Source organism: Nuphar pumila, chromosome 8 (genome assembly GCF_984573655.1).
Source record: "Nuphar pumila chromosome 8, dmNupPumi1.hap1.1, whole genome shotgun sequence".
NCBI classification, from domain to species: Eukaryota; Viridiplantae; Streptophyta; class Magnoliopsida; order Nymphaeales; family Nymphaeaceae; genus Nuphar; species Nuphar pumila.
This window is the reverse complement of record NC_143256.1, coordinates 125,782,200-125,806,350: the sequence shown is the minus strand read 5'-3', so window position 1 is coordinate 125,806,350 and position 24,151 is coordinate 125,782,200. Positions and strand designations below refer to the sequence as shown.

Sequence of the window (24,151 nt, the reverse complement as noted above, 5' to 3'; positions counted from 1 at the left end):
CGCATTTGTGGTGTTGCGTCACGACATGTTGATGCTTGAAAGCCAAATCCCTATCCTTGTTTTGAAAAGGCTGATGGCTGCAGAACGAGGGCTATCCGACTCAACATACAATGTTTATCTGGAGTGGTTGATCGCCGATTTTTTTTCTTTAAGAAGATCCGGACTAGACGGTCTGGGTTTACATGTTCTGGATGTCTACAGGAAGTGCTTGATCAAAAGAAGAGGCTATTCTGGAGATGGTTCTGATCATGAAGGTGCTTGTTCTCCATGCCTAGGGAGGCTTTGTAAGCGCATTAAGTGTCTGTTGACTCAAAGCATCCTCTTCATGCTGTGTGCATGTATTGGGCCGGTTAGCAATCCTCACTATATTCGATCAGCAAAGAGGATTCACGAAGCAGGAGTCACCTTTATGAAGAGCCGCAGTGGGAGTGTGTTAGATGTAAAGTTTGAAGATGGAGTCCTTACTCTTCCTTTCATTGAGATAAACGACCATACAGCAACAATCTACATGAACCTGATGGCGTTCGAGCGCATGCATCCGCAAGAAGGGTGCGAAGTGACATCCTATGTGAGCTTCATGGACAACCTCATAGACACCGCTGAGGACGTGAGTCTCCTCAGCTCTAAAGGCATCGTGGAGAACCATCTTGGGAGCGATGACGATGCTGCCAAACTCTTCAACAAGTTGGGTGATGGTATCATATACAGACCAGATCACACATATGAGAGCCGGAGGCGGTTGATGGCCTACACCGCCTCCGGTTTGCATGGATGGCTTGCAAATCTGCGGCAAACCTACTTCAACAATCCATGGTCCATCTTTTCACTCATTGCAGCTCTTTTTTTGCTACTTCTGACCTTCATTCAAGCCCTGTTTGCCATATTGGCCTTCTAGAAACACTGGTGACCGTCCGCTTATCCAACAATAACCGTGTAAGAATGCCTTGAGGTCCCATGTTTTAGACGCTTTTGCATCATATGTGCGCATGTGTGCATATGTGTAATCCTGCTCATCGTTCTTGTAGTAAAATCCCCACATTTGACAATATTCCCCAGTGGTAAGGACTCTCTTATGGAAAAAGATTCTCTTCTTCTCTATCTTTCTCTCATGATGATTTTGATGCTGAATACAAGCTGTTCGGGCTCGATCGGCTCATTCACAGCAAGGCATTGCTCAGGCTCAGCTCGTTTGGCTTGTGCGGCCGGGCTGAACTGAGCTTGTGCTCTACGGATCCTAACCAGGTGAGCTGGGTCTCAACTGGCTCGTTTAAATAAAAAATTATTATAACGTTCACTATCTATTTAAAAATACTTCAGTCCTCTTTCATGCACACAAACTCATCAAACTAGCTAGTTGAGCTACCATATTATTTTTTTATGAAGAAGGATACATAAATGCAATACAATATAGACTCATCCAAATGAGCATAAACGGACCGAGCAAGGACGAACATGCAACGTCCCATTATTTATTCATGCAAATACAAATCTATCTTGATCAATGAAAGTGGAGAGGGTGGTGTGTGTTCTCCCCCGAAGACAAATTCACGTGTTTTGGTGTGTACGGAGTTATATCTTGGGACACATGATAATTCGTATGCCAATGTTACCCATGATTATTTTATAATAAAATAATATATAAAAATGGTAGACATGCATTTGACGGAAATGTTTTCCCTCCCGTAAGATAGATATGCATTTGACGAAAATATCCTCCTGTAAATAGCTTTGCACATTCTCGTGAGTCTAAGTTTTTGCCTTGGTTTTTAGCTTGTGTCACAACACATTGCCGATTTCTCATTCCTGCCTTGTGTTACAAAATATTCTCGGGTTTGTTTCTACTTCGTGGAGATAACTATAAATCGATTGACTGGTTCAATCTTTGGTGGGCGTCATAGGGGGATTTGTCGGCCATCTCTATTTACAATCTTCTCTTCTTCTTCATTTTTGTTAGGCGGTATGGAAAAAAGCAATGATGCACAAACATTCCAACAAGTGTCATTAAGTCGTCGTGAGTACCTTTTCATGTCATCATGCTATTGTTGAAGAACGTATGTCATTCTGAGTGCCATTAAGGCGTTTTTTTGTTATTATAGGTAGATGTTGTCCTTTCGACATTTAGAAAATTAGAGATATTTGCAAGGCGATGGTACCTGTTGACAAGAATGCTTGATTATAGATGAGATGAAGGGCCTCTACCCCATCCGGTATCGTTCATTCACTCAATATATGCAATTACAGTGAATCACGGTTTTAGTAACACACTACCGATTTGTCAAATATTGTTTTGTTTGTTACTATTGATTTGTAAGCTATTATGATGAATTGTCGTATCGATTTGTAATATATTATGTGATATGTATATCAATTTGTAAGATATTATGTGTTTTCTAGTGTCGATTTGTAAGTTATTTATAGTATGATTGTAAAATGTGTGTGCGGAATTTACATTGTTGCGCACTTGCGATGGTGATGTGCGTATTCAAATCGCAGCTCATTTAGCGATTTCAATTGAAATTGCTTCACAACGTCATTGATATAATTAAATCATTGTCACGTGAATCACTCTCGTCATAAGACATATACGATAAATCGGAAAAATGCTTGGATCAGAAGATGGTGACCAAGTGGAAAATGCTTTGAGAAGAGCAGGGGATATTTATGGATATTGTCTGCCCTGAAACAGATGGATCTCTCTCTCTCTCTCTCTCTCTCTCTCTCTCTCTCTCTCTCTCTCTCTCTCTCTCTCTCTCTCTCTAGAGAAAGAGTAGTATGCTCGTGCATGTAGCCTAGATTAATGCGTCTTGAGCTCCTGGAGTTTATCCCCAGAAGTTGAACTCGTTGTGTCTAGCGCTATCTCTGTTGAACCCAGCGTATTGTTCTCCCTTGTCCCTCAAGTGCAGCACAGTCCCTCATCCTCATCCTCTCCCCTCCTTGAAGGGCTTCTCACCACATCACAAAGAGTAATATCATATACATGAGACATACTTTTTGAGAGAACTTATTATGTTGTTTTGGTCATCAATTTTAAATGTGCTCTTCTTTATTGGCATATTGCAGGAACGAGGCAAAGTTGATCACAAGTATCGAAAAAGAGGTTTCCATTAGGTTGAGAAAGGACTCATTTAACATACAACGTATTGGGATTGATTCTCCCATAAATGATCTGCAGCAAATGTTGGAGAGACAAACAAATGGTGTTTGTGTGATTGGGATCTACGGTCTAGGTGGGATTGGAAAGACCACAATTGTGTAGCCCATCTATAATGAACTCTCTCATAAATTTGAAGACAAATGATTCCTCTTAGATGTTAGTTTAAGTGCCAAGTCCCATGATGGACTTTGCAGACTATAAACCAAGCTTATTTATGACAATTTGAATGAACATATACCTATAGGCGGTGTCGATGAAGGGATTAGCTTGATCAATGGAAGAATGGGATGCAAGCGAGTTCTTTTAATTTTGGATGACATGGCACACATAAACCAACTTGAGGCATTTACACCCAAGCGAAAAGGTCTAGAGGAAGATCAGAAATGGTTCAGTGCAGGAAGCAAGATTATTGTCACAACAAGGGACAAGAATGTGCTCCTCAAGCATGGACTGGAAGAGGAAGAAATTTATCTCCCAAATGAGCTAGATGATGGGCACTCACTTCAGCTATTCTGTTGCAATTCATTTGTGAGTGACCAACCCATGACAAAGTTTAATGAGATCCTGGAGATATTGTTTTGTTTGTTAATATCGATTTGCAAGCTATTATGTCGAATTATCGTATCAATTTGTAATATATTATGCGATATGTATATCAATTTGTAAGATATTATGTGTTTTTTAGTGTCAATTTGTAAGTTATTTATAGTATGATTTTAAAATATGCATGCAAAATTTATATTATTGAGCGCTTACGGTGGTGATGTGCGTATTCAAATACCTGCTCATTTATCGATTTCAATTGAAATCACTTCACAACATCGTAGATATAATTAAATCACTGTCACGTGAATCGCTCTCATCAACAGACATATATGATAAATCCGAAAAATGCTTTGAGAAGCGCAACTCTTGGTTAGCTGCTTCAGATGCACATGTTGTAGAATGCCCTTTCTATTTATTATGGAAAGAATATACTTTCATCGATGTAGAATTGCTTCTACCAAAAATACAATGATCTCACTCCTTCATCGACATTCCTAGAAGGGTCGTGTACTTGTTCTTTGCGTTATAGTTTGAATTTCGTGCTAGGATAACAGTTCCATGACACTTAAGGTTTGTAATCTGCACCACATATTCTAGGGTCATGGTCATCTCAAAATCGTCAAACTGGAACATGTTCGTGTTATGGTTCCACTTATTGATGAGGTGGGTCATGGTGTTCCAGCAAGTTTCAAAATGATGTTGGTTCAAAAGGCACCAAAGTGCATATTTCGTAGTCGGTACTTCTGATATTAACTCAGTTGTCCATACTACGATAGCACTATAGGCCTCTAACACCACCCTTTCAGCTTTTCACCTACTGCTCTACTCCTCTTCTAACACAAAATAACAAATCACAATTAGTCCCGTTGTATATAGTAATTGTTGTCACAGTAATCACTATATATAATAATACCTATCACAGTAAACTGTAACCGACATGAGCGATTTACGTATGAAATCACTATTAGTCTTATTTGTACTTCTACATATCAATGTACATAGTATTTGCTATCATAGTAACCACTATTACAATAATCGCTATCACAATAATCTTTATACATAATAATACCGATCACAGTAAATCATGACAGCAAAAATAATTTACGTACTTTGGTTACACTTTTTTGCTCTTTATTCTTATCTTTCTCGTCCTCCTTCTCCTTCTCTTGCTCCTTCGCGTCCCTCCTTTGCTTTTCTACTTCTTCCTTCCTTTCACTTTTTTTTCTTCCTCCTCCTACTTCTTCCTTTCATTTTCCTTCTCTTTCTCCTTCTACTTCTTCCTTTCCCTTTCCTTCTCTTCCTCGTCCTCCCTCTTCTTCCTTTGTTTTTCCTTCTCCTCTGCATCCTACATCTTCTTCCTTCGTTGTTCCGCTTCCTTCTACGCTATTTGCCTTTCTCTCTTCTCCTTCACCTTCATCTTCAATAGCCTTTGCTTCTCTTCAACCTCCATATTCTTTCTTTGCCTTTGCCTCTCCTCCTTCACCTTCTTCATTTGCCTTATTTTCCTTCGCTTTTTATTCTCCTCCTCTTTCTTCCTTCGCTTTTTTTTCTCTTCATCAGCCTTCTTCTTCTTCATCTTTAGTTCTTCCTCATCTTCAATATCTGACAGATTAGGCTGCGCTTTATAGATTTTTAACATTTTCTCTCTTTTTTTATCATTCTCAATCTTCATTATTTTTTTGTACGCTGCTATAACATCATGTGCACTTTTGATTTCTCCAATAGTCCGACGAACGATGAGGGCTTTCTTGTCTTACGAATGTATACATCGCTACTGCATCAAATATATAAATCGCTATGAAATTCCTTTCTACAGTACACAAAACAAATCGAATATACGATATAGAAAAGACAAATTTTGAATATACCTTTCTTCAGGGATGTTCAACTGATTCGCAGTCTCCTTTCTCGCCAAGGATACACCTTTTATGAAGCAAGTTAAAGGAAATGTCGGTTAGTCTGTTCCTTGCTAAGGAAGCAGATTTAATGAAAAAGTCAGTTAGTTTGTTCATGAAGCATGAACTAGGTTTAAAGGAAACGTCGGTTCATCTGGTCATGAATCACGAAGAAGGTTTAAAGGAAATGTTGGTTCGTCTGCTCACGAAGCACAAACCAGGTTTAAAGAAAACGTTTGTATGTTCCTTGCTCACAAAGCGAAGCATGTTATATGTTCTCAACACCCTCCTAAACTTATGTTGCGTGTCATTCATTTATACGTAATAAAAATCATTTCATATCCCGATCATTTTAAATTAAAAAATATATCATTTTATTTGCTCGTATAAATAATCGTTATACATACTAATCGTTATGATGATAATCACTATACATAGTAATCGCTATCACAGTAAACACTACACATAGTAATCACTATAAATAATAATACCTATTACAGTGAATCGTGATCGCCAAAGCAATTTACGTATTAAATCACAATTAGTTCTATTTATACTTCTACACCTCGTTGTATATAAACACTAAACCCTAAACATTAAACCCTTATACTTTCCTAAACCCATATTCTTCCCTAAACCGTAAACCCTAAAGTCTAAACCCAAAACCCTTATTCTTCCCTAAACCCTAAACACTAAACTCTTATTCTATCCTAAACCATAAACCATAAACACTAAACCTGAAACCCGAAACTATAACACAAAACCCTTATTATTCACTAAATTGTAAACCTTAAACCCTTATTCTTCCATAAACCCTATAACTAAACTCTTATTCCTCCATAAACCATAAACCATATACCATAAACCCTTATTCTTTCCTAAATCATAAACCATAAACACTAAACCATAAGCCCTAAACCCGAAACCATAACATTAAACCCGAAACCATAACCTGAAACCCTAAACACTAAACCCAAAACCCTTATTCTTCTCTAAACCGTAAACCTTAAAACCTAAACCCTAAACCCTTATTATTCCCTAAACTGCAAACCCTAAACACTAAACCATTATTCTTTTATAAACCATAAACCCTTATTCTTCCCTAAACCATAAACCATAAATCCTAAACCCCAAACCCTTATTCTTTCCTAAACCCTACACCTTAAACACTAAACCATAAACCCTAAACCCCAAAGCCTAAACTATAACCCAAAACCCTAAACCCTAAAGCCATATTCTTCCCTAAACCCTAAACCCTAAACCCTAAACCCAAAACTCTTATTCTTCTCTAAACTGTAAACCCTAAATCCTTATTCTTCACTAAACCGTAAACACTAAACCCTAAACCATAAACAATAAACCCTAAACTGTTATTCTTTCATAAACCCTAAACCCTAAACCATAACACTAAACCCTGAACCCCAAACCATAACCCGAAACCCTAAACACTAAACCCTTACTCTTCTCTAAATCCTAAACCCTTATTCATCCCTAAACCCTTAACCCTAAACCCTTATTCTTCCCTAAACCCTAAATCTTAAACACTAAAACCTTATTCTTCCCTAAACCCTAAACCCTAAACCCTAAACACTAAACCCAAAACCCAAAACCCTTATTTTTCTCTAAACCGTAAACCCTAAAACCTAAACCCTAAACCCTTATTCTTCCCTAAACACTAAACCCTTAACCCTAAAACCTTATTCTTCCCTAAACCCTAAACCCTAAACACTAAATCCTAAACCCAAAACCCTTATTCTTCTCTAAACTGTAAACCCTAAAACCCAAACCCTAAACCCTTATTCTTCCCTAAATACTAAACCCTTATTCTTCCCTAAACCTAAACGTACAAATCACTACTTCAAATGTACAAATCATTGTAGCAATCACACCCTTCGTAAGTACATACTGTTGTAACGTTTGGGATTCATAAGTAAACATCGTTCTACGATTTGGCAATCTTAAGTACAAATTGTTGTAACTTCATAATCACTATATAGAGTAATTGCTAACACAATAATTGTTATACATAATAATACCTATCACAGTACATCGTGACAGACATGAGCGATTTGAGTATTCTTCCCTAAACCCTAAACCCTAAACCCTAAACCCTAAACCATTCATAAATTGTTGTTGCTTCAAACGTATAAATCACTACTTTAAACATACAAATCGTTGTAGAAATCACACCCTTCTTAAGTACATATCATTGTAATGTTTGAGATTCATAAGTAAACATCATTGTGTGATTTAGAAAACTTAAGTACAAGTAAGGAGTAACTTCATAATCATTTATAGAATTACAACAAAGAATTATCGGGATACAAAAAATATATAATGTTTATTCGTTTTTCCTTCTCTTTGTCATCCTTCTTCTTCTTTATCTTTAGTTTTTCCTCATCATTCTTCGTTGGATTTTCATCTTCAATATCTGATGGATTAGGCTCCACTTTATACATTTCCAACACTTTCTTATTTCCTTTATCATTCTTAATCTTTATTTTTTTTTTGTATGCTTCTACCTACTCATATAGATGGATGATTTCTCCAACAATCATCCCCACGAACGACTTTCTTTTCTTACGATTGTCAGTCATTTCTAACTTGCACAACACATAAATTTAATCACATCATTATATGTTACAACCTGCTCCCCAAGTATATATTATTATAAATTATCACATTCGTTGCACAATCACTAATATTACAAATCGTCGTAATATTCAGCTTCATAAGCAAACATCGTTTTAAGATTAAGCAAAATTAAGTACAAATCGCGGTAACTTCATCAATACACATCGCTACTGCATCAAACATATAGATCATTGCTGCTTTAAACGTACAAATTGCTGCTTCAAACGTACAAATCGTTGTAAAAATCTCACCCTTCATATGTATATATCATTGTAATGTTTGGGATTTATAAGTAAACATCGTTATACAATGTAGGAAACTTAAATACAAATCGCTACTGCTTTAAACGTATAAATTGTTGTTGCATTGAACGTACAAATCACTATTGCATAAAATGTATATATCATTGCTGCATTGAAATGTACAAATCGTTGCAGAAATTTAGGTATCATAAGAAGAAATCATTGCAATATTTGGCCTTCAAAAGAACAAATTGTGCTAACTATTTTTTGACGCCGAGAAGGAGGATAGGTAAAAATTGATTTGTTTCAGTATGAAAATAGGTGTTATTTAACATGAATGGTACAACTAGTTGTAAGATTTAGCATTCGGATTTATAAATCGATTTATTTATATAACGAAACCTTACACGAAACTCATCGAAACAATAGGAGTTTTGGTAATCCGATAGTGGAGGAGAAACACCCAGAAGGTATATACAACTGATGGTGGCAATGATGCTCCCACTGCACACACGACGACAAAGGGTGGTCTGGCGGCAACAGACGATGACAAACGTTGATCCGACAACACCAGACGATGGCAAAGGGTGGTCTAGCGGCAGCAGACGATGACAAACATTGATCCGACAGCACCAGACGATGGCAAAGGGTGCTTCGGCGACAAAGGGTGCATCGTCAAAGGGAGCTCCTGTTAGAGCAGATGGTGCATCGTCAAAGGGAATGTTTAGGGCAAAATATTTTGAGTAGCCCCTATTACATCAAAGGAGTTTAATACTTAGGGCAAAAACAAAATGTTATCCTTCCTTTTCTAGATTGAGGACATTTTTATTCTTTTCTAGAATCACCGTTTTAAGGTGCCAATGGCAGAAAATGGTACTTAAGTCTTTGCAACCACATCAGACTCCAACTCTAACTGATGTTGACACACATGGGGATACGAGCCCCATGTGCTTACATACATGGTGCTCAATCGGACCCCCGAAGATGCACCTGTGTGTTAGGGGGGGAACATATAACCTACCCAAAATTTCAGACCTCATAGAAAAACGGTAAGCATAATAAACAAAATTATACTAGAGAGAGAAAAAGCACTGAACCCACTACCTGTTTGGTTACAGACCAGCACAACACCGTGGACTCAGTCCATGACTCTATGACGGATAGATACCTAACCCCTTGCTGGTTTGACCAAGCCAACCTAACACAGACCAAACTTAGACTTCACCCCCAACTTAGTCCAACGCTTCGGTCATCACATGATGAACCACCCCACCAGTCAGTATCCGGCCAGACGAAGAGGGGAACAATAAAAGTCCATTGTGGGAAGCAACTGGGCTAAACTCATAGGCTAATTCTCCCTACAAATCCACAACTAGCAAACTACCACTCCGGACCAACTTCATTTTCCAACCTACTGCACCTAAACATCCATACAATCATCGCTATTATTTTCCCATGAAAGTGTTAACAGACAAAAGGTAGAAGAAATTCACTACTGAAAGGATATAAAATCGGAAGCAGATCAGGTCATGTTGAACATGAGTTTTTTTGTTCATGCCAACATCGTGACCGTCTGTTTGCATTATGGATGCTACGTGGCATTTATCCAAAATGCAAACAGACGGCCAGGATGTTGGCATGAGCAAAAAAACTCATGTTCAGCATGACCTGATATGCTTCCTCTAAAATCCACTTGTTTTCTATGAAAAGTGGATCACAGACACAAGAGGGAAGAAAGTCACTGCTCAAACAATCGAAAGGCCAACTTGGTTTACTTGGACAAGTTGACTTTGAGTCAACACTTACTTAAAAAAAAACACACAGTCAACTATGGTCAATTTTACAGTTTGGCATCACACAAGTTCTTGAGCTTCAATTGTCTTTAGCACTGGAGAGATTCATCAGCTTAACTTGCCGTCTAAGTGTGGTAGGGGACACTCGATCAAAACCAGTGCCCTAAAGACCATAAACCTATGTCTTATCTACAGCTGAGTGGTGTACCTTTGGGTGCCATTTCTAGGCAAATATTTGTCCTTGGAATCAGATCCCCTCTATTTCTTTGAGTGAATTAAAATAAGCATATTTCATGTGAAAATTATTTGTTGAGGAACGCTCTTCCCAAAGGTGAAAGGAGAGTGAAGGGGAGAATTTTCATGGGTAATTTTTTCTACCTGCAAAAATTTTATGAGTTGTTAGGCAAAGAATCGTACATTTGCAAACACTTTTGAGGAAAGTTTTTAGTTAAGAAATTGTAAAATTCATTTAACTCCTGATTATAAAGGCGTGTTCAGATGCATTGACCTAGAATTGAATGCTTGTCTCAATGATCTTTTTCTTTTTCTTCTTTTTTAACAAATTTTGTGTTCATCTCATTTTTGACTAGTTAAAATTATACCAGGGGAAGAGGTCTTTTTTTTTTTTAGAAATACCAGAGGATACCATTCCATTTTCAACCTGTGCCACAAAAAAAAAGTAAGTTTCCAGTTTATAGTTAAAACATTAATTTTGTCTGCTTTCAATTCAGGCTCAAAAGGAATCGGGTTGAATCGGTCAACTTATATTTTTAGTTCAAAAATTATAAAAATTTTATTTTAAAAAGTAAAAAGGAATAAAAAAAAGAGGCAGATTCGGGTGGTTTTTGAGCGGGGCTCGGTTCAGCCCTGAAATGAATCGATTTAAGGCCAATTCAATCTGATTACAATAACATTGTTTAATATGACTTTTCTAGGGCACTACTGACTTCCCATTGTTTGAACATGATGTATGTGTTCAGTTACCACTTTGCCAATGGTGATTCTAGGGTTGTCAATGGTCAGGTTGAACCAGATTCGACCCAAACCAAACCCTATAGGGTGCAGGTGTGGTGTTAAATAAGAAGACCCGAGTCTAGACCCCAATCCAAGTTAAGACCTGCAATTTTTCAATGTAAAAATGATTAAAAAATATGGTTTTACCAGGTCTGGTTCATGTAGTTCTTATCAGTCAGGGTATGGGTTTTCTTATAGTGGACCCGATTAGACCTGGGTCTGGACCCAATAGCATACCCATAAATCGGGTCCAAGTCTGATTTCACCTCGATCTGAATCAAACCTGACCCATCGACACCCCTTGGTGATTCCTTACATGATACCCAGTTTCTAGCCAAGGCCTCCATTCACTTACATTATTAACCCATGGTCACCCAAAGACTACAAATAATAAAGCAACATATATATATATAGGAGTGTCTGGCAGCCTATTTCAAATAGGAGTGTTTGGCAGCCTGGTCGAGATCTTCCTCTGACCTTCTTGGGAGCAGCAAACACCTCGGTATTTTAGCGCCAGTAAAGCTCGGATTTGTAGTGTGACCAGCAGACAGTGCCCGAACCATCTCCCTTGCAATCCATCCTAGGTTTGGCTTTCTGATTTTCCGCCATACCAGCAGATTGAATGCCAGCCCTGTAGGTTGTATTGACTCAATCGCAAAGATGGGTTCGGCATGGTCCAATTGCCAGGGATTGGCTCCTGGATTGTGTTCAATTGACAAAAGAACACGATTTTAGGAGGTCTTTCTGATAGTTTGTCGAGTTTCTATTTTGTAGTTGTAGGTTTTCCTTTCACGCTCTGTTGATTTTCTCTCATAATTTTGCTGTTTTTTATGGTGTGTTGATATATCAGCTAGAGCTAAAAGGGTTAGATGAGACCGCATCTATGTTCTAGACAAAACCCGATTGTCTTATAATAATCCAAGTAATCAGCTATTATCTAGAAAATTAATCACCAAATTTTTTCTCTTATGTACATCAAACACCAATAAAAAACTTGCCCATGGAGAAATACATTTAGGAAAAAATTCTCTGTAAAAAGAAGTTTTCCTCTTTTATAATTTTAGTTCTCTGAAATGAAAACCGGGACTGATGTAAATTATATAAGTACATTCAAAGTTGAGGGGATTGTTTCAATTGCGCTACTTGGTTGAGGGATGTCATTGTTACAATTGATTGTCATCTCCTCTACTCTTATGAGCAAATTTGTGTTTGTCTTTCGCCATCCACAATATGTTTTCAACTTAATTTACCTCCATCTGCATGCTGCCCGCAGACTTCCACGTGCATCTTTTAACTGGCTCTTTGCGTGTGCAGCCATGACCTAGAGAAATAGGGGAAGAGAGATGGAGGTCTTACCATAATTTCATTTATTGTCAAAAGGAAAGGTGGGTAGAAGAATGGAGGAGGAGAGACCTTCCTGGTTTGTCGAATTCGAAAGCAGATACAAAGGATACAATCCTTCAAGAGATCTGGAGAACATGGCGAGGAAGTCTATCTACAAATGGCCCTATGACCTTGTCAATATGTCTCGCCTCAGTAGCAACCACACACGAATACCTCAGATGGCATCTTTCGGCCCCTATCACCATGGGAAACCCCACCTACAGCGCATGGAGCAGCACAAGGAAAGAGCATTCTTCAGATTCCTCACAAAGGCCCAAGTTCCACTGTTTCACTTTGTCGATTACCTGAAGCAAGTAGAACAAGAGCTCAAGGAGAGCTACGATGAACTCGACTCAAATTTGTCATCCGAAACTTTCTTGAAAATGATGCTCCTTGACGCGTGCTTCATGCTTGAGCTGCTGCGCTTTAGTCCCACTGTTTCAGATGGTTCCAGGTCTGCTGACCCCATCTTCAGTGAGCATGGGAAGTTTTACAAATTGTATGTGTTAGGTACAGACATGCTGATGCTAGAAAACCAAATCCCTCTCCTAGTCCTAAAGAGGTTGTGTGAAGCAGTGATGGGAACAAAGATCAACTACGATGATCGTCTCAACCGGTTGATTCTCAAATTTTATGACTTCAACTTATGTCCCAACGAAAGCATGCCGCATGGTCTTGGTTTACATGTTCTAGACATATACAGGAAATTCGTGATCCAAAGAACTTCACAACAGGGACACCGATCTGGTGATGGTTCTGATCAACGTACATACTTTCCATGTCTAAGGAAGCTTCATACTTTTGGTGACAGCATGAAGGATCTGTTTCAAAGCATCCTGAGCAGGGATGAAAAATCCCAAAATACACCAAATCAGCAAGCAGGGCACATGCGTTCCGCAAAGAGGCTTCATGAAGCAGGAATCACCTTCAAGAGGAGTATTGGCGGTAGTATGTTAGATGTAGAATTCAATAATGGAGTGTTGGCCCTTCCTTTCATTGACATAGACGATAGTACAGCAACAGTCTACATGAACATGATGGCCTTCGAGCTCATGCACCCACAGTCAAAGAGTAAAGTGACGTCCTATGTGGCTTTCATGGATGATCTCATAGACACTGCTGAGGACGTGAGCCTGCTCAGCTCAAAAGGGATCGTGCAGAACCATCTTGGGAGCGATGAAGCTGCTGCCATGCTCTTTAACAAGTTGACCGATGGTATTACATATGGTGTGAACGATCACACAGATAAGATCCGGGATCGGTTGATGGCCTACACCCCCTCCGGTTGGAATGCATGGCGTGCAAATCTGATACATACATACTTCAACAACCCATGGTCCTTTCTGTCGCTCCTGGCTGCCATTCTTTTGCTAGTTCTAACCATTATTCAAGCAGTGTATGCCATGTTAACCTATCACACTCATCGCTGATCATCCCCTTATCCAACTCAGAGCGTGTAATAATTCTTTGAAGTCCTATTATTTGGTGCTCTTGGCATCACATCTGCCAATTGTATTTTGTGTGTCAATGCTCAAAAATGTGCAATAACAGAGCATTTTTCACTATCATAGAGGTGAAGGGCATTCCAGACAAGCAATTGAGAAATGGTCATCTAGCAATTGAGAAATGGTCATCTACACCAGGAGTCATACGTAATCTCTTCTAGAGATTTGCAGAATCACCTGTTCATTGTATAATCAACAGTCAATATCCCTCGGCTACCTCCTCAACATCTTAAAGCCCTTCCCAGCGCCCTTCTCCCACACAACGTCCAAAAGAGTTTGATCCAAATCCTTAAATCTCAGCTAAAATCCACAATAGACGGGCGAGAGTCCAATATAACATGCTGGGGCACCTGTGCCACTCCTCTTAAAATCATTTCCAATCAAAGGTTATACCATAATAAAAATCAATCAAGGAGTCGTTGCTGAGGATTGGCCATCTCATGTAATGGAGAGAGGAACGATTCATCATGGAAATGAAGATGATTAAGCATCTAGGTGCATTTCATATAGTTCAACTACTTCATTCCCAAGAGAAAGCACGAGGGCGGTCCATGTTTTCCGTAAAAAGAAGTCCATAATTCTGAACAAGACCCACCAGAAGCTACCATGATCATCATCCAAATGATGAATGGCTTGTTATCCTAACCCCAAAAAGGGAGAGGCAAAAAGGCACAAAAAAGACGATGAATTACCATGAAATTCATTTAAGAGTAAAAATGTGCACCAATCTCTACCCGTCCACAACACAACAGATTGTTCATTTTCCACTATCACCAACCACAAAATTACTGTCCTACAACGCTGTTGAATCTAACAGCAGCATAACGAAAATGAGGTATAATTTCCTACTGGGAAGTGTGACATGAAACTGAAAGCAAGAAAAACATGTCGTAGAAGAGATCAAGTTAAGCAGCAGGAACACCAGCATCTTTGATGGTCTCACGCCAGGCATACTCCCTCGCTCCGTCTTTGTCCACGATCTTGATAACAAAATTTGGTGGAGCAACAACCAGTCTCGACCTGATCTCCATTATGCACTTGTCTATGAGGCCAACAGCTTCCTCCACAGACATGCCATTGTGATAGTGCCTATCCATCATTGACAGACAGAAATAGGAGCCATAGCCAAATGCACCTTTCTGGATCTTGTGGAGAGTAGCAATATAGTCGATATAATAGAGAGATGGACCAGTTTCTTTGTCATAACCGGCAAGAAGAATGTTTACGAAGTATGGATTCTAGGAAAAAAAAGACAAAGTCAACAGAGTGGCTAATGAAAATGCAATTATTTACAATGAGAATTGAAAAATGAAACAGAAATAGGACCCTACATAATCCGAATGCTATGAACAATTCCAACTTCTACAGTAATAACAGGAATTGCATGCAAAGTGTTACAAATCAACAGGTAAACATTGTACAGATGGTGTAGAAAGTAGAACTAAGCTTTATACATGTCAAAAACAAATAACTCAAATGATCTCCTAAGGATAACTCTTTTTATTCCTTTTTCAGTGAAGGGCTTTTCTCTGCCATTGAGTTGCAGAATGTTCAACAAAACATGTTATTACAACTGCAGAGATAAAATCAGCTTTGGATCCAACAAAAACTAATGCAATCCAAAACATACACAAAGAATAGGTCGACACTTACGAAAACTGTTCAGTAAAACTATTTGAAGTAACAAATAATTAAACTAGCTCATGTCACATAAACCATAGGCAAAGTTCCAGAGAGAGAGAGATTTCTTGCAAGGTGGTAAAGTGGGATTACCATGTACAAACATTGTACTTACAGCCATTTGTGATGCAAAGTCTGATACAAGCTGATAGAAATACACAAATTAGACTGATTTAGTTATAAGCTGCCATAATACCCAGTGCAACCACCTTGACTTGAATGATGCTAGATTATCCGAGCTTGCAAGACAAGTAAACTTCCTGGTCTCATCTCAATTTTTTTCTCATCTAAAAAGAGAAAAGTAACCTTCCTGGATCTTGCCCAAACTTTAGGCATATTTTGAGCAGGACATTTGTGATTCATAAATTGAAGTAGATATATTTAGTTAAGACTGTATCCAATCAGATGAACTTTGTCCAAGTTCATGGGTAACATCAAGCCTTCTAGATTAAAATTCTCCTAGTTAATGTCTAAATTATAAGTAAAGACTTAGAGATGATTTAAAAAAGTATAAAGTTCCATCGGACTAAGTTAAGGGGTACACTAACATAATCCCAATTCAAATCAAATATGGGTTTTGAATTCAACTCAACCAATTCAATTTGTTTAGGTTCTAATCAAGGTCTAAGAAATTTTATAGAACTATTCATATACATTTAGCAGGCAGAAGTCATGATTCCAAATTTGCTTCAAGTCTAACATTTCCCTTGGGATCCCGATCCAAATGTGACATCATAAATCTCAAACTAAATCAGGTCCAATGAACACATCCTCACCTCAGTTCATCAGAACTACTTCTATCTCAGTTTACACAGTAGTGAAAAGAAACCTACAACCCCACAATCTGTTTTAGTTTGCTTCATTATCCTATTGTAAAAGCACTCAAAACTGAGACTGTTTTCATACTCAAAGATGTGAGCCAATAAAAATCACAAATTAATTCAATTAAAATGGGTTATAGTGTAAAATATCCTATGGATCAACATCTAGATAGACCTAATAGCATCTTGAGAGATCCTTAAATAGTCAGTTTGAAGAAAAAGTTTATTTTTATTGTTTCATTCAACAAATTTATTTCCAAAATGTAGGCCGGGTGGGCTCCTATACATCAGAAACTGATTGAAATAACCATACAACTGCTCCTTTATGTCCAACTTTTATCTTCAAGAGAAGTTGCGATCAAGTGACCACCAACATGACAAGGGATACAAGTTCCATAAGAGCCTTTTCAGTTCCTTTCTTTTCAAAGCACATTGATATTCGCCACCATGAAAAGCAAATGATGCTTTCCAAAAGAATAATAAAATATGCAAATTTAGCAGCAAGGAATTAATTTCCTGACTGTATTCTGCACAAGATGTCCAGGCTCTCTCTCTCTCTCTCTCTCTCTCTCTCTCTCATGTGCCTCAAGTAAGCAAGCATTATCAATGTGGGCTTCTAGAGTTTGTGTTGGTGATTGAGACTATTTCTGTCGAAGAGAAGCATCCACGTATAGAGCTGGATGTTTCATTTGGACAAAAATCCCCCCCCCCCGACCCCCACAAAAAAATACCCTCATCTTTTTTTCAAAGCAAATACCTACTCTTGTCTTATCAATATATTAGTGGTGACAACTTTCTCTTTTTCATAGACAGATGGAGGAGATAGAAGTACTCTCCAACCTACAGTTAAGGCCTTTAGGTGCAAAAAGCTATGTCACATGAACACTTCACTTAGCATGTGTATCCCGTATTGACACGACACGACACTCGGACACTTCACTGACACGATATGACACTTCATTGACATAGTCAAACCAGTTTCACACACAGTCAATATTGTGTCATTAACTTCAGATATTCTCTTTTATGATCTTATTTACTTATTTTATATTCACTTGAGTTTCTTCTTTTAAAATGTCATCAATTACGTTACATTTCAATTTCATCTTAGTTTCATTATTTGATGTTCCTAATTGTAGTGATTTAAAATTGTTGTTTTATTGTGTGTACGGCTGTGACCCCATGTCCCAATATGAAAATTAGTGCATTGTACTAGGTGTATTTGCATCCGTGTTGTTAAAAACGCACCTCAAGGCACAAAAAGTGTGCCTCGCCTCAAGGCGCTAAAAAAGGCATATATACCTTGAGGCATACGCCTCAGGGCGAGGCACGACCCTTTTATTATTTTGGTCAAATGGGCGTCAAAGCCCCCATTTGAGAAAAAATTGGGGCTAATTATCAGGCCCCAACCCTAATTAGGGTCGAGGGCCTCCTTTTCTCTCGTTGTCTCGTCTCTCTCTACTCTCTCGCTCTCCCAAATCTCTCATCTCTCCCTTTTCTCTCGCTCTCTAGTCTCTCCCTACTCTTTCGCTCTCTCGTCTCCCAGATCTCCCTGCTCTCGTCTCTCTCTCTATCGAAAGGAAGGCCGAAAGCCAAAGAAGAAGAAGAAGGAACGCATTTTTTTCCTTTTTTCTTTCCTTCTTCTTTTTCTTCTTTTTTATCATCCTTTTTTCTTTTTCTATTTTCAGTTTCTGTTTTTCAGTTATATACATATATATTTTTTGTTTGGACAGGTGTATATTACATATATATATTATATAATTTATTTATTTTGTCAATCCTATTATGCTTATATAATTTGTTTCTAAGTCATATAATTAGTTTCTCAATCATATAATCAGTTTCTCGGTTATATATATGTTATATATTTAATTAATTATATAAATCTGTGGGTATTTGTGTGGAAAACAGATATACATACATGTTAGGATGTTATATTTTACTGTCAATCTTGTTATACTGTGTAGCTTTTGATATTTATATAATCAGTTTCTAAGTCATAATCAGTTTCTCGGTTTTATATATATATATATATAAATTTGTGTGTATTTGTGTGGTATACATACACGTTAGGATGTTATATTTTGTTGTCAATCTTGTTTGCTTTTGTGTGTAAATTTGTGTGTTTCATAGTTTTTTTCATAGCTATATAATTTGTTTCTAAGTTATATAATTAGTTTATCAGTTATATAATCAGTTTCTCAATTATATAACTTGTTTTAACATGCAATTCCTGGTGGATGTTTAATCGGAATTCTTGGGTAATATATGTTAATTGAATTCATTGGATTATATAAAGCATTATCGCAGTTTTTTTTAACTCTTTGAGTTTTTATAAATTTTTTTGTTGATATATATTTTCTTATATGCATTTTTGCATTTGAACAATGGAAAGAGATGTAGGATGGGATCATTGAGCTAAAGTTCCAAATCTCACTAAAGATGTCAAACTCATAGGACATGTAATTTGCAATTACTGTCATAAAGAGACTACAAGAGGCATTTACAGGCTGAAACATCAGTTAGCTGGCATGAAACATGGTGTAAGCTTGTAAGAAGAGGTTTCACCTGATGTGAAAAAGTTTTTTCAGAATCATCTAAGAGATCAAAAGCAAAGGAAACAAGAGGATGAACAAAACAAGTTCGAAATTGAGAGAAGTTTATTTTGGATCATCTACAGGCGATAATGTGAACAAAGAAGCCAATAGATCATGTAGTGTTGCAAAAACAAACACAATTGGTCCTATGGACTTCTATTTGAACAAAGAAGCACGACAAACCATAAAAAACACTGCTTTCAAAAAGGATGAGAGAAAAAGTGTATATCATGTCATTGATAGATTTTTTTATTCCAATGCCCTAGCATTTAATCTTTGCAACAATCCATATTTTGGTTCAATGATAAAAGCTACTGCAAATTATATGCGAGGGTTCAAACCACATTCTTATCATGAGATCATAACGTGGAATTTGAAGGATGAGGTAGATTATACTCATGAAATTTTAAAAGAGTTCAAAAAGCAATGGCCAAAAGTTGGTTGCAGCATTATGACAGATGATTGAACATACAAAAAAGGAAGAAGCTTAATTAATTTTCCTGTGAACAGCTCATCTGGGAGAATGTTTTTGAAGTCTGTTGACATTAACGACATGAAAAAAACTGCTGCAAATTTGTGTAAGTTGTTTGAAGAAGTTATTAAAGAAGTTGGTGAAGAGAATGTGGTGCAATTCATTACAGATAATGCATCAAATTATGTGGAAGCTGAGAATATATTAACAACAGAAAAAACATATTTTTGGACATCATGTGCGGCGCATTGCTTGAATTTGATGTTAAAAGATATTGGAAAGATTTCAATTTTTAAAGATATAGTGAAAAAAACAAAAAAAATTACAAGATATATCTATAATCATGTATGGATATTAAATTTGATGAGAAAGTTCATAAAGAAGAAATAACTTCTACATCCAGCCATCACTTGTTTTGCCATAACATATCTCACACTTCATAGTATTGGATGTTACAAGAAAGAGTAGAACTCGATGTTTTTGTCTTCAAATTTTAGATCATCTAATTATTATAAGAAATCTTATGTTAAGAACATTTCTTATATTGTTCTTAATGATCATAAGTTTTGGGCTGCCATATCATATGCAATTAAAGTTGCACTGTCTCTAGTGAAATTGTTGCGATTAATGGATGCGGATGAGCCTGCTATGAGATTTTTGTACGAAGCAACGGATAGAGCAAAGGAAGAAATTGTTTCAAACCTTGAAAATGTTGAAAGAAAATATAAACCTATTTGGGACATATTGATAGACGATGGGACTTGCAACTTCATAAGCCTTTGCATGCAGTTGCCTATTATTTAAATCATCATTTTCATTATGCTGACAACTTCAACCCGAATAGAGAAGTTATGAGTGACTTTTATGATTGTGTTGAAAATTGGTTTTTGATGCAAATGTTAAGTTGAAAATTACAACACAAATCGATGAATTTAAAAAAGCAAAGAAGTTTTTTAGTAGAGAGACAGTTGTTACAACAAGAAAATAAAAAAGTCCTCATAAGTTTACAATTATGTTGTTATTTGTTGATATTTTATTTATGTTTTATTATTTTTTGTGAATTGTGATATTCTTAATGTTTTTATCAATTTTTTATTATTTTATTTGAATGCAACTGATTGGTGGAGTTCATGTGGGCATGAAAATCTTGAATTGATAAATTTTGCAATTCGAATTTTAAGTTTGACGTGTAGTGCATCGGGTTGTGAGAGGAATTAGAGTACTTTCTCATTGGTTTGTGACTTTGTATTTTATTTTTGAAATACATTTGAATAAGTTTAATTATTTTATAATTGATTATCAATGGTTTGGAATTATAGGTGCATACAAAATGAAGGAATAGACTTGAACAAGATGAGATGAATGCATTGGTTTTTGTCATGTACAATATAAAATTAAGAGAGAAAAATATGAAGAGGAGGGCTACCAAAAAGCCTATATGTCTAGATCATATAGACTCAAACGATCAGTGGATTGTAGAGAAGGAAGATCCAGTGTTGCCTAGCTATCTCAATTGGTTGGAGGATTCATGGTTGGACCCGAACTTCGACATAAACGCCATTGAGCATGTGCCTATTGAAAACGTGACTTCACCTCATGATTCACAAAGTGTTGTTGGGCAAAACAGGTCTTCAAGAGATCCAAGTAAATCTATATTTCTTTTACCTTGCTATGAATACAAAAATATTTTTTTAATTAGATAAAATAAGTATTTAATACATGATTTTTTATTGAAGGAAAAAGAAAAGCAAAAGAAGTCATCGAGGATGTGGAGGAAGAAAGTGCAGACGATGAAGAGTCAGAAAATGAGGATGAAGGAGAACATATTTATATGGATTCCTTAGATGATGGCATTGAAGACTTAGATATTGATGATGACGAAACACAATAAGAGCCTAGGCTCTAATTCATATCATAGGGCTACGGAGATTTATATATTTTTTGGGGTCTTTCATTTGCACTTGTGATATGAATTTTTAGGTCTTTCATTTTGAAGAGTTTTAGACAAATATATTAACATTTGGTTGTTAATGCCAATATGCATTTTTTAATGATGACATGATGTTGTTAATGTTAATTTTTTATTGAATGAATGCTCATATTTTATTTCTTAGATACTTACGTAGATCAAGTTATTGTATTAATGTTACTTTTACATGTTAATCTCATATTTTTTTGGTATTTATTTGAGATTTTTTATTTCTTGTTGGTTGTTACTTCATCAATAAAGCATTTTTTATTTATTTGTAATTTTAGATATTTTTTATAGTTTTTTTTTAAGTTTTCAAAAAAGAAAATTTGAGGCTTATGCTTTACGCCTCACCTTAGTTTTCGATGGAGCACCTTGCTACGCCTCAACGCTTTTCACAACATTGGAGGCAGATAAGATAAATCAAACTTTATTACATTCCACACCATCATCATCATCATCATCATCTTGATGCATCTGTTTCAAACAAATCATCACCGCTACCATGATTGTCCTTAATACCATGTTCTTAGTTCCTTACCCTTCATAACATTGCAATGTGTAGTTTCAGTCAATTCCTAGCTTCAAACTTGATAAGGTTCGCAAGGACCCACAAAATTGATACTCGACAATAAAAGTACATTAGAATGAGTTCGTGCAACAGGGCATTCCTTTTGCTAAAAACTCTTGTTATTCTAGCTATGGATCAGTGCAAAATTTGCTGATGAACACATAAGCCAAAAGTTAATCACTACTTGAGAATATGAAGATTCCATAATTATATAAACAACAAAACTGAATCAATAGCTTGAAATTAACCACAATTCGATTTTAATAATCAAAAGCAGTAAATACACCATTACAAAACAAACCATCTAAATATTGATCTTAAAGCTACCCAGATTTCAACAGATCATAAGCCAGCAACCCCAACAACTATAAAACACTAACGCAACATATAGCTTGATATGCCACAATTCCCAATATCTGCATCAAAAAGCCTAATAACAAAAAAAAAACTTTGCCTTCTTAAAGATGAATCACTCAAAGCCCTCAAAGAAAACCAGTTATGTTCTTTCATGAGAACAGTAAAATTGAAAAGCCCAAAATCTTCCTAGAAGATCCAAACAGTACCTCACTTATTTAAAGTAGATTGTCTCCCCATTGTTTCCAGAAACTTCATGATCTCTTCCCGAATGAAACGTGAATCTTTCAATTATTTAGCTCTGCCACTCAATGAGTTGCCTATTCTTATAGTGCATTTCCACATCTCTTTCTTAACGATCCTACCATCTACAAGATCAACACTGAGAGAAGAAGGCCAGGATCTGTGGAAGGATCTTCTGACTAGTTAAGAAACTTGCATTATCAACAGATTAGTATCTTTTGTTTCTTATTTCTTCAAAACAGTTCTTTCTCATTTATACACATAGATCATAGATTCAGCATTAGAAAATAAAAGGGGGAAGTTACTCCTTTTGTCTCAAAGCCCTAAAAGGAAACCAGTTCTGTTCCTTCACGAAAACACTAAAACTAAAAAAAAAACACAAATATATCCAAGAAGATCGAAACAGTACCTTCCTCAGTGCAATGGCGAGCTCCCCTCGGGTGAAATTAGCTGTCGCCGCGGTCGTGAGAGGGATCCCGTTGCGGAACTGGTAGAGATGAACGTTCTTCTGGATGTATTCCGTAAATTGAACCCTAGATTCCACACATATTCAATAAACAAACAGAGAAAAAAAAATTGCACAAATTTTACCTTTTCCCTATAATGAAAAGTTAAACTAATCCCCAAATCATACGAACCCAGCTATCCAAAAAGCCCAAAAATCCCAAAAATCCAAAAAATCCCGAATAAGCAAAAACGCACAAAACCATGAAAATATAAATTTCAGCCAACTTCAAACAAAACCAATGATTGTTAGGAGAATGATCTGAGAACCCAAAACAAAGAAAAGGAGGAAGAAATAAGAAGAGAAAGGAGGGATACCTGTCACCGCTCTCGCCGCTGGCGCCCATGAGCTTGTGGGAGTCCAAGATCATGATCTTGTCCTCATTGGATTTGTGGACGAGGATGCTGTGCACCGCCGACGTATCCGCCGCGATCAGAGCGAACCCATCACCCACCAGCCCGAACACACACTCCATCTCTCTCTCTCTCTCTCTCTCTCTCTCTCTCTCTCTCTCTGCCCTCTGCGTCAAATATAGAGACGCTTTGCAAGAGAAGAAAGAAACGGGAGAGGTAAATATCCGGGGGACCCCACTAAGTAGCAGCTTCTCAATGTAAAACCCTGATTGGATGTAAACGGGTCGGATGTAAGTATTTTCAAGTCCACTAAGTAGCAGCTTCTCAATGTATTTTCAAGTCCTACTTAAACGCTTCCACCGTTCTAGTACGATCGGATTTGGATTATCTAAAATACTGTATGAACCCAACTTGTTTAAA

The 24,151-nt window shown here is 37.0% G+C and overlaps 2 protein-coding genes across 2 annotated transcripts; one reads left to right on the top strand and one right to left on the bottom strand.

Annotated features, from left to right (window-relative positions):
* Positions 1-12,675: 12,675 nt before the first annotated feature.
* On the top strand, positions 12,676-14,091 carry LOC149830648 (UPF0481 protein At3g47200-like). The gene has a single exon (XM_090015507.1). It carries the CDS (start codon positions 12,676-12,678, stop codon positions 14,089-14,091), a length of 1,416 nt encoding a protein of 471 aa, XP_089871633.1.
* Positions 14,092-14,854: 763 nt separating this feature from the next.
* Positions 14,855-23,900, bottom strand: LOC149830647 (proteasome subunit beta type-2-B-like). Its single transcript, XM_090016654.1, has 3 exons — positions 23,696-23,900; positions 23,283-23,406; positions 14,855-15,404 (listed from the first exon to the last, which is right to left on the bottom strand). The coding sequence occupies exons 1-3, from the start codon at positions 23,851-23,853 to the stop codon at positions 15,072-15,074; spliced, it is 615 nt and encodes a 204-aa protein (XP_089872780.1). The 5' UTR covers positions 23,854-23,900; the 3' UTR covers positions 14,855-15,071.
* Positions 23,901-24,151: the final 251 nt, after the last annotated feature.

Excerpts from the sequence above, each read along its gene's own strand:
- LOC149830648 (XM_090015507.1), top strand. The coding sequence starts at position 12,676 with ATGGAGGAGGAGAGACCTTCCTGGTTTGTCGAATTCGAAAGCAGATAC.
- LOC149830647 (XM_090016654.1), bottom strand. The coding sequence starts at position 23,853 with ATGGAGTGTGTGTTCGGGCTGGTGGGTGATGGGTTCGCTCTGATCGCG. Across the intron at positions 23,407-23,695 it reads AGCGGCGAGAGCGGTGACAG|GGTTCAATTTACGGAATACA; the intron begins GTATCCCTCCTT and ends TGTGGAATCTAG. Across the intron at positions 15,405-23,282 it reads TCGCCATTGCACTGAGGAAG|AATCCATACTTCGTAAACAT; the intron begins GTACTGTTTCGA and ends TTTTTTTCCTAG.